The 16,959-nt window shown below is 44.5% G+C and overlaps 2 protein-coding genes across 13 annotated transcripts in view; one reads left to right on the top strand and one right to left on the bottom strand.

The window, feature by feature from the left end:
• The window catches only part of CTNNA2 (catenin alpha 2), a 1,086,013-nt gene that overhangs the window by 360,343 nt on the left and 708,711 nt on the right, over positions 1-16,959 (bottom strand). The gene's annotated exons all lie outside the window — the stretch shown is intronic.
• LRRTM1 (leucine rich repeat transmembrane neuronal 1) lies at positions 1,256-4,238 on the top strand. Of its 5 annotated transcripts, none has more exons than XM_035700683.2 (2): positions 1,256-1,889; positions 2,208-4,238. In XM_035700683.2, exons 1-2 carry the CDS (start codon positions 1,859-1,861, stop codon positions 3,797-3,799), a joined length of 1,623 nt encoding a protein of 540 aa, XP_035556576.1. In that variant the 5' UTR covers positions 1,256-1,858; the 3' UTR covers positions 3,800-4,238. The 5 variants fall into 5 exon arrangements, with proteins under 5 accessions (XP_035556576.1, XP_035556577.1, XP_025309540.1 ...); XM_035700684.2 differs by having other exon boundaries at positions 1,256-1,885; XM_025453755.3 differs by having other exon boundaries at positions 1,258-1,889; positions 2,172-4,238.

The following is a 16,959-nucleotide window of genomic DNA, read 5'->3' on the forward strand; positions in this document are numbered from 1 at the left end:
CTGAGGACCTTTTTTTTCTTTTTTCTTTCTTTCTTTTCTTTTCTTTTCCTTCCTTCCTTCCTTCCTTCCTTCCTTCCTTCCTTCCTTCTTCTTCTTTCTTTCTTTCTTTCTTTCTTTCTTTCTTTCTTTCTTTCTTTCTTTTCTTTTCTTTTCTTTTCTTTTTTCTTTTCTTTATTTTTTTTAAACAAATGACCAACAGGTTCCAATAGCCATACAGACCCTCTCCAAGCTGGTTGGGTGGAACGAGAGAGAGAGAGAGAGAGAGAGAGAGAGAGAGAGCGCTCATTATCAGAACCCCATCTATAGATGATTGTGAATGGAAATAATCAGGCAGAGACTTCTCTTCATACTTAGAAGACATAATTTAGTAACAGTCTCAAAGTTTAATTAGGGTTAGGTGTATGAAGGGGGGTAGGCTTCATTACGGTTTAAACTACCCCTTCTCTGCTTATTCTCTTGCATATTCTCCTAGAGCGTACTGCAGGGTGCTGTAATCACCATGTGCAGTATGCTGGGGTCAGCCCCTCCTGGGTGTCATACAGCAGAATCTTATCTTTAATCCACCTGGGACCCTTAAAGACATCTAGTGGGAATGGTCAAGTCCCCGCAGGATCTCAGGCAAGACTCCCTGCACACGGGCATATGTTTCTGCCACACTGGGTCTCATGCCACCAAATCGGGAATGCTTTCCCAACCCACTGGGTTGAGAAACCATCTCCCCATCTACCACTAAAAAGTGCTGGCTGACTGCAGGACTCCAGTGCCTGTGAGGAAAGGGGGAAAAAAAAAAAAAAAACCTTCGGCAAGCCCCCACAATCATTGCTTTACTCTATCTTCTCTCAAGTTGCTTTTCTAAAGCAAAGGACCAAATGTTGATTTCTCTACAGATTCCTACGTGTCTCTTACACGTAGACAGCTTTAGAGGGGGAGGGGGAACGTCCCCAAAAGGAAAAAGGGGGGGGGGAGGGGGAAGAGAACAGAATCTTTCAGTTTCCTGCTTGGAAATATCTTGTCGTTGATGATGCTAGCCTACATCTCCATCCCCTCTCCCCCCACCCCCGCCCTCCTTTTTTTTTTTTTTTTTTTTTTTGAAATATGGGCAAAAAAGCTGAAAGCGTTTTCCGTTTCATCAAAGAACATATATTACTTTAGTGGCTCGGTAAAATGTTGGTTTTATGCCCACCCCTTTTCAATCTGCCCATGTCTGAGGTGCTCCGGGAAGACGCACAATCGTGAGCAGCTTACGACACTCAGTGAGCAGTAGGTGCCTGTGCAAGCTCGCGCCGCACACAGCCTGGCGGAGGGAAGGAGCCCGGGCGTCGCTCCCCGCTCCCGGCTCCGGCTCCCCGCGCCCCGCGCCCCGCGCCCCGCGCCCCGCGCCGCCCGCAAAGCATGAGCGAGCCCGCTCCCCGCAGCCGCCCCGGGCGCGAATGGCAGGCGGTCTCCGCGGAGTGAAAGGGGGCGCCGGGCAGTGGTCCTTTCCAATGACGGACATTAACCAGACTGTCAGATCCAGGGGAGTCGTGAGCCCCGACTTTGGAGTTTTTTTTTTTTGTTTTTTTTGTTTTTTTGTTTTTTTTTCACCCCCCCCCCCGCAACGTCACAGTCCGAGCTGCAGAGGGAAAGGACAGCGGCAGGAAGGCGAAGCCCGGCGCCGGCACGTAGTTGGGAAACTTGCTGGTCCTAGAAGTCGCCTCCCCGCCTCGCCAGCCGCCCTTGCAGCCCAGAGCCGAGCAGCAAAGTGAGACATTGTGCGCCTGCCAGATCCGCCGGCCGCGGACCGGGGCTGCCTCGGAAACACAGAGGGGTCTTCTCTCGCCCTGCATATAATTAGCCTGCACACAAAGGGAGCAGCTGAATGGAGGTTGTCACTCTCTGGAAAAGGGTGGGTAAGACACTTTTTAATTAAATTCTTTCCCGAAGATTTTTTTTTTTTTTCCTCCTCCCTTTTCTTTGCTGCAGCATCTAACATGGACCAAATCACCATCTCTTTGATCTTTCCGTGGCTGTGAACTTTCTAATGCTGCCCAGCTTTCTGCATGCTTAGAGGTGAACGTGTGGCTCTGGGGAGGGGAAGGGGGGGGTCCTTCTTTATTTCAATATATTTATTTGATTTCGCCCTTTTCTTCCCCCTCCCCCGCTCCCCTCCCTCGGAATAAAATATGATGTAGATTTCTGACCGAGCGCTTCCAATGGACATTCTCCAGCCTCTCTGGAAAGATTCTCGCTAATGGATTTCCTGCTGCTCGGTCTCTGTCTATACTGGCTGCTGAGGAGGCCCTCGGGGGTGGTCTTGTGTCTGCTGGGGGCCTGCTTTCAGATGCTGCCCGCCGCCCCCAGCGGGTGCCCGCAGCTGTGCCGGTGCGAGGGGCGGCTGCTGTACTGCGAGGCGCTCAACCTCACCGAGGCGCCCCACAACCTGTCCGGCCTGCTGGGCTTGTCCCTGCGCTACAACAGCCTCTCGGAGCTGCGCGCCGGCCAGTTCACGGGGTTAATGCAGCTCACGTGGCTCTATCTGGATCACAATCACATCTGCTCGGTGCAGGGGGACGCCTTTCAGAAACTGCGCCGAGTTAAGGAACTCACACTGAGTTCCAACCAGATCACCCAACTGGCCAACACCACCTTCCGCCCCATGCCCAACCTGCGCAGCGTGGACCTCTCGTACAACAAGCTGCAGGCGCTGGCGCCCGACCTCTTCCACGGGCTGCGGAAGCTCACCACGCTGCACATGCGGTCCAACGCTATCCAGTTCGTGCCGGTGCGCATCTTCCAGGACTGCCGCAGCCTCAAGTTTCTTGACATCGGATACAATCAGCTCAAGAGTCTGGCGCGCAACTCTTTCGCCGGCTTGTTCAAGCTCACCGAGCTGCACCTGGAGCACAACGACTTGGTCAAGGTGAACTTCGCCCACTTCCCGCGCCTCATCTCCCTGCACTCCCTCTGCCTGAAGAGGAACAAGGTGGCCATCGTGGTTAGCTCGCTGGACTGGGTTTGGAACCTGGAGAAAATGGACCTGTCGGGCAACGAGATCGAGTACATGGAGCCCCATGTGTTCGAGACCGTGCCGCACCTGCAGTCCCTGCAGCTGGACTCCAACCGCCTCACCTACATCGAGCCCCGGATCCTCAACTCCTGGAAGTCGCTGACGAGCATCACCCTGGCCGGGAACCTATGGGACTGTGGGCGCAACGTGTGCGCCCTGGCCTCCTGGCTCAGCAGCTTCCAGGGGCGCTACGACGGCAACTTGCAGTGCGCCAGCCCGGAGTACGCGCAGGGCGAGGACGTCCTAGACGCCGTCTACGCCTTCCACCTGTGCGAGGATGGGGCCGAGCCCACCAGCGGCCACCTGCTCTCAGCAGTCACCAACCACAGTGACCTGGGGCTCCCGGCCAGCCTGGCCACCACGCTCGCTGACGGCAGGGAGGGGCAGCTCGACGGCACGCACGAGCCGGCCACTGTTGCCCTCCCCGGTGGCGAGCACGCCGAGAACGCCGTGCAGATCCACAAGGTGGTCACAGGCACCATGGCCCTCATCTTCTCGTTCCTCATCGTGGTCCTGGTGCTCTATGTCTCCTGGAAGTGCTTCCCAGCCAGCCTCAGGCAGCTCAGACAGTGCTTTGTCACGCAGCGCAGGAAGCAAAAGCAGAAACAGACCATGCATCAGATGGCTGCCATGTCTGCCCAGGAATACTACGTTGATTACAAACCGAACCACATTGAGGGAGCCCTGGTGATCATCAACGAGTATGGATCCTGTACCTGCCACCAGCAGCCCGCCAGGGAATGCGAGGTGTGATTGTCCCAGCGGCTCTCAACCCGCGCGCTACCAAATACGCCTGGGCAGCTGGGGCGGCCGGCCAGCGCCAGGCTGGGGGCTCCTTGTCTGTGCTCTGATATGCTCCTTGACTGAAACTGTAAGGGGTTATCTCCCAGAGACTTGACATTTTAGCTTTATTGTGTCTTAAAAACAAAAACGAAATAAAACACAACAAAAACCCCGCCCCACAACCTTCAGGACAGTCTATCTTAAATTTCATATGAGAACTCCTTCCTTCCTTTGAAGATCTGTCCATATTCAGGAATCTGAGAGTGTAAAAAGGTACCAATCATTGATTTTTTTTTTTTTTTTGTAAACTAAAATGTTTAAAATAAAATAGCATTTACAGTTTTTACAGACTGGTGTAACCTAAATGAATTGTTACCTGTGTTAAAAGAGAAGCAACAGTTAAAATGTCCTTCCCTGTGTGTGTGTGTATTGAGGGGTGGGGGTGGGGGGAGCGGCAGGGAGGGTGCAGCGGCCAGGGAAAATCCAGAAATTCAGGAGCAGGAGCAGAGTAGTCAGGCTCAATTTGAAATATTGAGAAGGACAAATAAAGCTCATCAGGTTGATTTATCCCCCACATGACTAAAGATGGGGGGGAGGCATGACCTTTCATATTATTTTCGGTGGGGAGTGGAGTACAATCACTTTAACGCAAGTGAAAGGGGGACTGAGGACTGAGCATCGCTGCCTAGCCTTTAAGGCAGAGATCATTACAAATAGCTTTTGAAAGGCAGTGTCAGACAATTTGTCCTATGAACAAGAAACATTTTTGTACTTAATACAACCATCTTTCAAATCAATTCAAAATCTCACTCCCAAATGCCAATGGCTCATAATTCTCTTATGCCTTTGATTCACCAGAGTTGGTAGCATTTGTGCCCTTTTCCGTACTCTCCCAAGTGAGAGACCCTCAGCTCCTGTTCACCAAGATCTGTCTGAGGCAAAGAAGGGGAATAAGGCAGACTCCAAATGTTGGCAGATGAAAGCTGTGCTTTCTGGAGCACATTGCAAAGACTGCAGCATGGTTAGGCTCTCAGCAGTGATAGCACACTCCTAGTTACTATGGGGAACAGTGAGAAAAATCCTGCTTTAGGTTGAATGCCTACTGGGTGATGACTCACAGCAGGAGACTTTAGGGGCAGACTTGGTACGGAAGCGATGGGTGGGATAGGGGAAGATCACCATTTGATCTTGTGTTCAAGTATTAACTGAGATGGGAGTGATTTGTTAGCCTGGAACAGAAGAGCTGCCTCTTTTCAGACTGCCCTTTTGTGTAAGGCCTGCTTTCCCTGTGTTGTTTTACCTTTTTCTGTGTTGGGATCAATGATTCCTTCTTCCAACCCTTCACAGGTTTCCAGGTCTATCATTGAGATTTAGGTTGTTTACTGAACTAAATTCAAGAGTAGTAGCAGTTGGTGGGTGCGGGGAAGGGAAAGAGGGAGGAGGACTGTGTGTTGGATGGGAGGGGTCTTTCACTTGCTAACACTTTAAGCAAATGTATGATGGAAATAAATGAAGATGGAGAGCAGATGGTGAATACTGAACGAATACCCATGCCCAGAGTCTTTTTCAAACTCAGGTGCTCACCTCTCTGCAAGATCCTACAGCCTGGCATCTTTCATTTTTTCTTTTTCTCTTCTTTTCTTTTCTTTTTTCTTTTTTTTTTAAAGAAGGATATCCAAATAGTAAGGAGAGGGAAGGGGAAAACACACTCAACCACCATCACCCAAATGCAAATGCCTCTAGCCACCTACCTGAAGAGGCAAAATCAGCTGTCTGAAATGCAGAAAGTCATTACCAGGAGGTTTACTTAAGCTGAGGGTTGGTGGTAGATTTCTCTACTACCTATGGAGAAGTCCATTTACCTAATAATACTGCACATAAGGGGCCCTTTCAAGAGAAATACTCTGCAAATGTCTCTAAGGTCTTAAACCTTGGGAGTAGAGTTTAACATCTCTCTCTCTCTCTCTCTCTGTCTCTGTCTCTGTCTCTCTCTCTCTCACACACACACACACACACACCCTAGCTCATTCTTTCAGACCAGAAAATTTCATCTTCTTTGTTTCTAATTAAAATAATGACATTATGACATACACCATGCTCCTATCATCTATTTAGGTGAAAAGAAAGGTGCTTTATTTGATAACTTTGAGGAGAAGGTTTTGGATTCAGCCTATGCATGACAATTTGGGGCTGCCGTTTTAAATAGCATATCCCTTGAGGTAGGGGTAGTAGGGAAAAGGTTCGCTTAGGGGTGTTCGATCTGTAATTAAACTCCGATAAAGAGACCTCTTCTAGAAGACAATATACCCTTTTTGGGGGAAAAAAAAAATCCCAAATTGTGGCAATTGAAGGAGAGTTCCTTGGATTCCATTGATTTAATCTCATAGGAAGGCTACTGGAATCCAGTGCCAAAAGCTACTTCTGGCTTGGTGCATTAAGGACTGTGTTGGTGTGCTTATAGGGAAAGCTTCCAGAAGCAAATCCTTTCTGGCAGACATCAGAATCACAGCTCCCCCTTGCCCCCTAGAAATATAGATACTGGAGACTGTAGAGTTTTATCTCTTATACCAAAGACTTTTTTTTTCTTCCATTCTTTCACATTTTTCAATGTGATCATGAGAAAAAGAGAAAGAATAATTGTGCTTTATTTTATGCTGCTGGCAACCCCCCTCCCATGACTAAATATCACATATGCAGAACTCAAGTCCATGTAAACCTGATGAAAGATCATTGTAAAGAAAAATCTGCAATCTGGTAATTGGAGAGCAAATGTTGGCCATAGAAAACTGTATTCTTACTTGGTATGTCTGTACATCTTTGCATTGTGTGTCTTTGTAGCAAATCTGTTTTCTACACAAACAAGAATGCAGCTCACCCATTTTATGTTCATGCACCTCTTGCTTTGGGGAAAGTGGGGAAGGGGAGAGGCAAGAGTAAGGGATATCAGTAGTTTTAACTGAGGTTGCGTGACACTTGAAATCTTTTCTTTCACAAATTAATTAATCTTTAAGCTTCAAGAAACTTACTCTGACCACTCTAAGCAAACTATTGAGCATTTAAAAGAATCTAATTTTTAAAGGTGTAGCACCTTTGTTATGTGTTCTTCCCACAGAGGGTGCAAATATCGCTATCCTGTGTTCTCTGAAAAGAATTTAAGGCCACAATTCACGTCTCTTCCTGGGCACTGTGATGGATTAACCCCCTATTTGCAGTTCCTTCCCAGATGATTAAAGTTCAGCCATGGTATAGAGGTTTTTCGAATATTTATATAGAGAAAAAGTCCTTTTCTGATGACAAATGACACTCTCACACCAGTCTTAGCCCTGGTAGTTTTTTAGGTTGTGCCAGAAGGAGCAGGTTAAAGAATACCCATCCTTTGGCCTTCACTTAGAGAAAAAGCAGCCCCTGCTCCTCAGACTTCAGCCATGATGGTTGAGAACGCCTGTCCCAAGCATAGCTGCACTCCCAAGACTGCAGGTTGCCATCACAAAGATTATTCCAGTAAAAGGAAACCTTTTTTAAAATCCATTTTTTTTTATATTCTCCCAAGCTCCTCAAAGTATCAAACTGCCTTACCTTTTCTTCCTGCCTGCAGGAAGGCAGACATTTGGTATGACCTGGCCTCAACAACACATTTTTGAGTATATGTAAGTAATTAGGGGGGCAAATGCCATTTGTGATTCCTCTCCAGTTTCATAAGCAACTGCACACAGATCACTGGAGGGCTCAGGGGCTGCCTGTGTTTTTGGGTTACGTTAATAGACTTGTCATCAAGTTTGGTACCTACTCTATCTGGCAGAGTCACATGGAAGGGGACCTCGGTGGGTCACACATTCTGGTAGAATAAAAGACATTGGATATTTCTCTCACAGAGAGCATTATTAAAAGACCAGAATTTGTATATTTTTTTGGAGAATGGGTGTTACAATGTTTCAGGGTAGTCAAAATATGCATCAATTATCTTCTCTAGATAGGTGGTTATGTTGGTTGATTTGGGTTTTGTCATTGATGACAAATAACAAGGAGTTAGCTGGAATATGACTATTAAAAAGGCACCTGGAATATATTTTCAGAGAGGTTTAGGGACACACACACATTTTACATACATAACACAGATAAAACCATACACACATAGGCATATATTTCCATATTCATATAACCTATATAGCCACATACACAATTACATAACCAGTTTCCAGCATTAATTACCCTCCTGATTTCTTCTTCCATCATCAGACTGTTACTCAATAAAGGACCTGTTAAAATCAATCACAATTAAAGTATAAAGGTGGCTGATGGTATTTTCAGGCATTAGTTCATGAGTTGGTAGATACTTTTCAGGCTGGGGGTACTCTTTTGAGCTCCTTGTGCTGTAGGAGAGTGTAAGCCTGCTACCTACTGGTAAGAGCCAGCATGTGGCAATGCATTCTTTTGAGAGTACCCTCCTAACTAATGAGTTCCATCTCAAGGTTAGGAAACATACTTCTCTATAAAAAATATTCTACTCTGATTTTTTTCCCAGGAATCTAAGTGGTAAAATTCCTAACTGGTGACCTGGCACCATCTTCTGGCCTTCCTCAGTAGACCCAGTTTCTGAAAGTCTGGTTTTTTTTGCTCATAAAACTAGAGCCTGGCTACTATATCCTTAAGGTTTAGTCACAGAAATAAATGAGATGGAGGGAATACAATTTATTGAGTATGGGAGCCCTTACCTAGATTTTGATATGTGAGAGATACTAAGAACCTTATTTTTACATGAGGAACCTGAGGTGTAGAGGCGTTCAGTGCTTTGTGTAGTCACCCAGCTAGTAATGGGGAGCACTGGCATTCAGGTCTGGTGGCCTTTTCATTATACCCTATCTCTTGTTTCCTTGAAGGGTTGCTCCCTCCATCCCTCCACCCAGCAGAGCCTAGGACTAGCCTGGGCACAGAGCACATGCTTACATGTTCTTGTTGGATGACATAGGCATAATGTTTGAGTCTAAGAATTTTCATGATAACTTTGCTTGTTCTGGCTTCTGTTAAGTGGGTAACACAGGACTCTGTTAACAGAGGATACTGCTCACAGGCTTCCAGAAGCAGAACTGTCCAGTTAATCATGCAGTCCAACCTCTATCCAGAGGATTTTAGATGCAGAGAGAATAAGGTATAAACATCTATCCACATATTTTTGTTGAGGATTTGTTCACATTTCCTTTTTGGTCATTAGAAGAACTATGTCTCTATGATTGTCAACCAGGGGCAAATCTGCCACCTGCTCAGGAACTGGTAATGTCTGGAAACATTTCTTATTTTCATGCATGGTGGTGGGGCCTCCTGGCGTCTAGTGGGTAGAGGTCATGGATCCTGATAAACATCCTACAGTGCATAAGAAAGACCCCTCACAAATGATAATTTGTTCCAAACTTTGCCAAGAATGCTAAGGTTAAGAATTTCTGCCATGGTATAAAGTAATGAGGTTGTCTAAACCAACATATTGTGCTCCAGCTTTGCTTGGAGTAGCCTTTCTGATGAGTTAAGTTTTGGTTCACCCAGATCTATTCTCTTTTAATCTTTCTCTCTCTTGCCAGAAAACTGAAAGTCTAAATTAAAAACCCTCAGGTTGGTTGCTAATCAGCAAGAGGACCTGTAGTTAGCACATGCTTCTCAGGGAACATATGGCAAAACTTAAATTAACTGGGACGAAACTTGTCAGAACCCTCAATTGACCCACTTTTTCTTAGCAATACCTCATTTAGGAAAGAGGAAAAAAAAATCAAGTTAACAGTGGATATTTACTTAACAAGAAGTAAAATGAGAAACATGATATTCCTTCCAGAAGGTGTTCTGAAGTCTGAACAAATTCAGCTGACCTCCTTGTACTTTCTCCTTCTCTAACCAAGCCTGGAATGTTTCTGAAGTGGGAATGGGTTTCCCTGTAAAAACAAAACAAAATAAAACAAAAACAATGTGCTCTGTCTGGTGAATAGAGTGGGCATATTATTAATCGGGGAAATGATTGCAGACCTTGGAAACAGGATTGTCTAGAGATGCAGGCATCGCAAACTGAAATGCATTTGTCGAGGGGGATGGGCAGGTAAGCAACACAGGTGAATGAAGTTTATAGACATATGACATTATGAGGGAATTGGAGAGTTCACTTAAAAACAAGGCAATTCAGCAATTCACATTTGACTGGCCCTGGTTAATCACAACACTTCTGTAGGCCAGGTCAAGCAACTGCTCTGGAAGTTCAGAGTCCAGAACTCAGGAGACATGCCCTTTAAACCTGGTGCTGTTACTCACATGCCTTGGATTCATCCGGTAATCATCTTACTATGCTAAGCCTCTGTCCTTTGCCTTGAGGTGGATTCATCCAAGTATTCACCAAGAACCCTTCCAGTTCTGGGCCTCTATGCTACCACATTTCCTAACAATAAAACATGAAACAAATGTGGTTTTCAAGCTAGTATCACTTAGCCAGAAAATTAAAATTCCCCCAAACTCTCATTCCTGAGATATTGATTCATCAGGCTTACCTACATATGAATGAGAATAGGTAGATACAAAGTCACAGAGACAAGGCCTTCAGGGAAGAGATAGGGATGCTGGAAAACAGATGAGAAAGCACAAGCATGTGTAGGTGGGCAAATAGGGTTTTCAGAATGTGCAGTAAGAGATAAAAGGAAATCCTAGCAAGGACTCACTCACACTCACCCACACGTGAGACCACAGGCATAGGGATGTGCTCTAAAGCAGGCGCAATTAAAAAAAAGCTGAAGAATGCCACTGGGTAGGGGTGGGATGGGATGGGGTAAGGGAGGACTACAGAAAAATATTTGTACAGGACTCCTAAAATAACTTACTATATTGTACACAGTTACAGTGAATGTTGGAGCTCAGAGCCCTTTTGTAACATAAGAAGAGGTGGAAGGGGAAAAAAAGAGGGAGGGATGGGATGAAAGTAAAAGACAAGGTGAACAGAGATGGGGGAGAGGTGAGAGGGATAAAGGGAGAGCAAGAGGGAATTACGTTCCTCAAATAAGCATCCTAAGTAGCTGTGATGCACAACTCAACTCCTTAGTCTTTTTAGTCATTTCTTTCTTTATGCTGGTCGACCATGTTGACTATTCTCTTCTTCCTAATGTAATGTTGGGAAAGCATTTCTCCCTTACTTTATGAGAAAAAAATAAGTCATTATCTAGCTGCATCTTCCTTTCTCTTGCTGAGCCAGGTGAAAGCTGCACACTGGAACCACCAGGGAGCTTCAGTGAACATGGATGCCTTGGGTCCCCCCCACCAAGAGATTCTGATATAACCGATCAGGAGCGTGGCTTTGGTGAAATGTTTCAAAACTTCCCAGGTGATTCTAAAGGTCAGCCAAGGTTGACAAGCACCGAGCTAGAGGGTTACAAGAGTTACAAAAGGTGCAGCTCAGCCATCCACCCCACCCACACGTCTGACTGCAGCTCTTTACACATGGCGGTTGGTGGCTGGGCTGGACAGGGTCAGTGCTAAGCGAGCTGACTCCACCTGGTGGGGGTGATATTAGGAGAAAGATGTGCAAGCACAGACGGGTTTGTAATTTGTCTCTGAGCACTCCATAATTTACAAAGTGCTGTTTACAACTAATTATTTTATTTGCTTTAATACCCCCAGCAATCACACAAGGCAGACACAAACTTGTCCCATTTTTTTTTTTTTTAAGACAAGAAGACTCCAATTGGAAGAGGTTAAGTAGATTGCACAATGTCAAGGCTACTGTCAGGCCTGGCACCCAGAATTGCCTCTTCTAAATTCTGTGTCCTTCCCCCTTCCAATGCTTCCCTTGCCTTTTCTGCTCCAGATATCAAAGTCAGTAAGTCTTCCAGGAAGAGTCCCAGAGAACACATTGCACACATGCTTCTGCACCCTCTCCTTCTCCTACTGGAGTCTGGCAATGACAAGGCTTGGTATCACAGCTGCACCAGTGCCCCTTTGGTGCCCCCACCCCCGCCCCATGCCTGACCTTTTTTTTTTTTTTTTCTTTTTCTTTTTTTTTTCTGACCTTTTCTTTTGCCCCAGGAGCCTCTATGATGCGTCAGAGATATCCAAATAGATGCCAATTCTTTCCAAATAACCCAGCACCAAAATTCCCTTTCCACTTGACCACTGCCATCTATTCCTTTGCTACCAACTCTTTCACCAAGAATGAAAACTAAGTCCCAGTAGAAAACTGATGGATGGATGGTGAAAACTCCATGTGTGTATGTGTGCGTGCACGCACGTGTGCACACTTTGGAAAAGGATCTTTGGGGGAAGTAACAAAGAAATTGCTCCCATGCTAGAACTTCCAGTACTGAAGCAGCTGGGTAATGTATATTTGGACATGACATCCTCCCTTGTTCCCCTCAAATGAAACAACACAGACCATCGCTCATGTATAAAACCAGATCTGCCAATAGTTTAAGGGCTTAAAATAAAGCCAGGATAAAGATTGAATCTTGCAGCATACTTTATCTCCTTAAACCACTGATTTCTTTAAAAATCATGTATTACTGGGTGTTCACCATCAGTGTGTTTATCTTCAATGAAGAATTCTTGGTATTGCAAACTACATGTGGCAGGGACCTCTATTTCAGAGATATTGTAGGCAGCCCAGGAGAAAAGTGAGAAGGCTCAGTCAGTGGCAAGTGAGAGCTGCATTATTAGTCTGCCACAGAAGGTCCAAAAAAGTCAAGTTATATACAAATTAATTGAACAATGCAACGATGTGTCCTCAAATGGCCAAGGCAATCCTGCCACTTGTCCCTCAGCTGCAGAACAACCATGCACTGTATGACTTTTGTCTCTTTGTCTCTGCTCTCCATGGACTGTGATCACTATTTGTGATAAAATCCATAGTTCCCTGTAACTGAGTCTGTGTGTGTGTGTGTGTGTGTGTGTGTGTGTTGCATGTGTTTTATTCTAAAAATAATGGTCCTTCTTGGAATTCAGCCTCACTCCTTTGCTTGCCATCCAGGTCATTTTTATCTGAGTTTCTCATATTGATCCTATTTCAAAAATCATAAAGGTACAAAAAAGAAAAGCATAAACATGCTCTAGGGAAAAAAAGAGTCTTCAGAAACCACACTGTAACTGAAATGCAACTAAAGGTAACATATCACTCGGATTTTTAAATTCTAACTATATTGGTCAATTCATTCAATCAAAGTAGCACAAAGTTCCTTGTGTAGAGATTAAGTAAAGATGTGTTAAGTAAACAACAGAACAATTTAACTTAAAGAAGAGGCCTTAGCAACAGGACTGTGCTAAGAATTTAGACCCACCAGACTCACCATGAATGTGTGCAGAAGAGACCTCCACTTCATCCTGTTCCAGGTATGAAAGGCGACCACCACTACCACCTCACCACCCTACAGGAAGTGTTTATTAAATATCATCCTTATTAGGTGCCTGGCAACTTGCTAAATCCTTAACATCTTCTCAGCTAAACCTAGTAGTAAACCTTCACCCCTCCTTGTCCAGAGAAGTACTACTATCCTCATTTTATAGATAGGTAAACTGAGTTTTAGAGAGGTTCATGACTTGCCCAAGGTCACTGACCAGAGCAGGGAGTATCAAGCACTTGACTCCGGACACAAAATGCTTAGGTTCAAATTCTGGCTTAGTGAGTTTGGCAAATTACTTAACCTTTCTGATCTTCAGTTCCTTTGCCTAGAAAACGGAGATAGGATTGTTATGGGTATTAAGTAAGTTAGTATTGAGAATTAAATGATTTATTCTTTGAAAAGTGCTCAGAACAGTGCCTGGTACATTGGTAGGTGCTAGATAAGCATTGTTTTTTTGCTTTATGTTCTATTATGTATTTTTAATAAAAGATAAATAAGACAATGTCACATGGCCAGGGTGGACTAATACACCTCAAAGCCATGCAACCCCCTTTTTCTTCTGTAACAAAATGCTACACACACACACACAAAAAATGAATTTTGGATTTGAAAAGATAAGGAGTCAGAAAATGGAGTCTGGAGGCACATGTGCCTTCCTTTATAACTTTGCAACTGGCTCAGGCCTTGGTCTCTGCACTCATGTTTGACTTTGTTCTGGTTGTGAATTGGCTTATCCCTACCACCAAGTCAGGTAGCCCTGGTGAACATACCTACCTCTGCAATATGTGTGTGCATGTGCATACACATCTGTGTACCCATGCAGGTGTGACAACATCTTCCAGTTTCCACAAGGAGGCTGATGGCCAGCGTTGTTCCTAGTAGTCTTTGATGGGACAGTACAATTCATTTCTACATCAGAGCTATTTGCTCTCTGCACTCAATTCCTGACGGTGGAAAGCTACTACACAGCTTGCAACTGCTATCCAGCTCCCAAACTCTTATTTAATACCAGCAATATTAAATCATACTGGCCCCCAGGATACTACGCATACATCTTCAGCTATAACAGATTTGCTGGTGTTTATTTAAAGATGTTTTTTTTTCTCTATGTACTAATAACAGCTACAGTTTGATGTTGCTCAAGCAAAAGTAACAAAAGGAGACATATCTGAAGTGGACCTTCTCTTCTGGGACAGGAGCTCATGTGTCAAGAGGCCTAATGCAAGTTCAGTTTTGATAGTAATTTGCCGCTGGCCCTGGGGCAAGTCTGTGCTACCCGTTCAGGCCTTTCTTTTCTCAATGGTAGTGATGATTTTTTAGCTTTCCTTTTAGTTGTCTCATTTAGTAGGCAAGGGCATGGAGTTAAGGATGGGGGATAGGAAGTAGCAGTAATTGCCGATACCTTCTCCTTTACTGTTGCTTATCAGCAGGTAAAATGGTGAAATCATCAAACTTCCCCCAAGGAAGGTTCCACCCTACTTATAGACCTACCCAACACCACTGAGACATGAGGTTTGGTCAGAATTGATACACTACTTTGTTTGTTCCTCGGGAATTTATACTGAGAGGTGACTCCGTTCTAAGCCCCCCGCCTATCCTTGTGTTTAATTCACAGAAAGGTGAATTAAGAATGCTCTGCCCCTACTTTGGCAGGCATATTGGGGATACCCTGGCCAAAGGGAAACCCCAACACATGAACCTATATCCCAGGGAAAGTGATAACTATTGGGAAATTGAGGACCACCTTCTCTTAGCTAACTTGTTTTTTTTTTTTTTTTTTCTTTCTTACCCCATCTCCCTCTCTCCTTCCCAGGTTCCCTCCCTCCCTTGACTTCCTTCTTCCTTCCTTCCTCCTCATTCACTTCTTTCTCTTCCCTCTGCTTCTTTCTTTTTTTTTAAACTGCATTTATAGTTATGAATTACACTATGCATTACCAATGGGGGCAATATTGAACCAAGGGGGTAAAGATCAGTGCTTGAGAGGATTAAAAAAATATCTTACTTGTATGTATAGAGCATAGGTGTATATACCACACAGAATAAATAAATAGATATATGATACATTTGTGGTGTTAAAATTTCAGAGGGGGTAACTGGGAAAAAATGTGTAAAAAATCTCTTTAGTGAGAGATCATGAAAAAAAAGTTTGAGAAACATTGAGATAGGCAATTAATTAACATGGGGTAAGAGACAACAGTAGAAGGTCAAAGCATTATGGCAAGTCACCATTTGAAGGCTTTGAGAAGGTCGAAAGAGATCTGGGTTCTTTGATAGTAAAAACTAGAATTCAGAGATTATTTGAACAGCCAATGTTTAATTTGGGGAACTTGGTCTTATCAGACCCTCCTGTATTCAACACCTCCCGGAGTTGTCTTTATTTGGAGGCTTTATGATATATTAGGGGGGAAATGGGAATGGAATTAATAGACAGAAACTTGGTCCTGGCTCTGCCATTTACTGACTTAGATAAATCACCACCTTTCTGTGCTTCAATTCCCTGGTCTATAAAATTCAGAAAATAATCCATGCTCAGCCTGTTTCACAAGGATCTGGTAAGGATTAAGTGAGATAATGTAAGTGACAACTTCAAAAGCTTTGAGGTACCATGCAAAGATTTAAGCAGTGGACAGAAGAGAAGGGTGGCCACCCACACAGTGTGACACTACAGGGCCATATTTTAAATTCTCCTCCAGAGACACTAAAATCCTTGCTAGTCACTGCTCTGAATTAAGTCCTTTATAATTCCTCTGTTTAGAGCATATGTAGCAGGGAAGCGACTAAACCTTTTACACCTTGAGGGATAGCCCCTCATTTCACTTGACTTTGTCCCTCATCATGTGGCACAGTCTGACCAAATGGCCTTTCGGCAGGTTATTTTTTCACCTCTATAAACATTGGTGTCCACATCTCTAAAATGAGAATACATTTTGTTTTCTTGCAGGTTCCTGAGAAGAGTATCAGGGATCATACATTTTGTGTCTGTCACATGCTGGTGGATAGTGAATTCTCAAGTAATGTGAGTTCCCACCCTGTGTCACCAGTGTAGAGTTACACACTGTTTTTCTACAAATAGATTTGAGACTTGAAAGGCATTAAGAACAACTAGTTTCTAGAAATGGATTCTGAAAAGTGGCTATAGAGGTTAATTTAAAAAGAGCATTACATGAGTACTGTAAAAATTTTTCCCATAGAGAGGAAGGCTGGGGCATAGATTAGCAACTATAATAAGCAGGAAGAAAGAGAGATAGCACCTTCTCTATTAGAGTCAGCTGGAATACTTAGTTAAGAAAGAGGTTACAAAAAAAAAAAAAAAAAAGAGGTTACAAAGATCCCTGTCACAGTGGTACTCCAACACTTGTCTCAGGTGATTTCTGGTATTTGTTTTTTTAATACAATTATTTTTCTCAGATCTGTCAACAGATTCAATCCTCAAGTCCTCTTTTTAGGAGCGTGCCTCTCCCCAGCAGCATATACCTGTTCCATCTCCGGAGAGCTTAAAGCCAGACTTCTGCTAGAAGGTGGAAGCAGACGTCAACCTTGGCTCAGTTATAATAACTTACTGCATCCTATGACTGCCATCAAAAGTGCACGTGCTGCTTCTCTCATGCGCAGGGAACTGCTGTGGTCCCATATCTGTGGGCTGGGGAGACTCAGTGTTCTTGGACCCCAGGCCAAACAGCCCTGAACTGCAGCAAAATCCGGCAACGCATTGAGCAGCCAGCAGTCTGCCGGGCTCGGCCGGTTCACCCAGGGCTACCAACCCCAAAGAACTGGGATGAA

Source organism: Canis lupus, chromosome 17 (genome assembly GCF_003254725.2).
Source record: "Canis lupus dingo isolate Sandy chromosome 17, ASM325472v2, whole genome shotgun sequence".
NCBI classification, from domain to species: domain Eukaryota; kingdom Metazoa; phylum Chordata; class Mammalia; order Carnivora; family Canidae; genus Canis; species Canis lupus.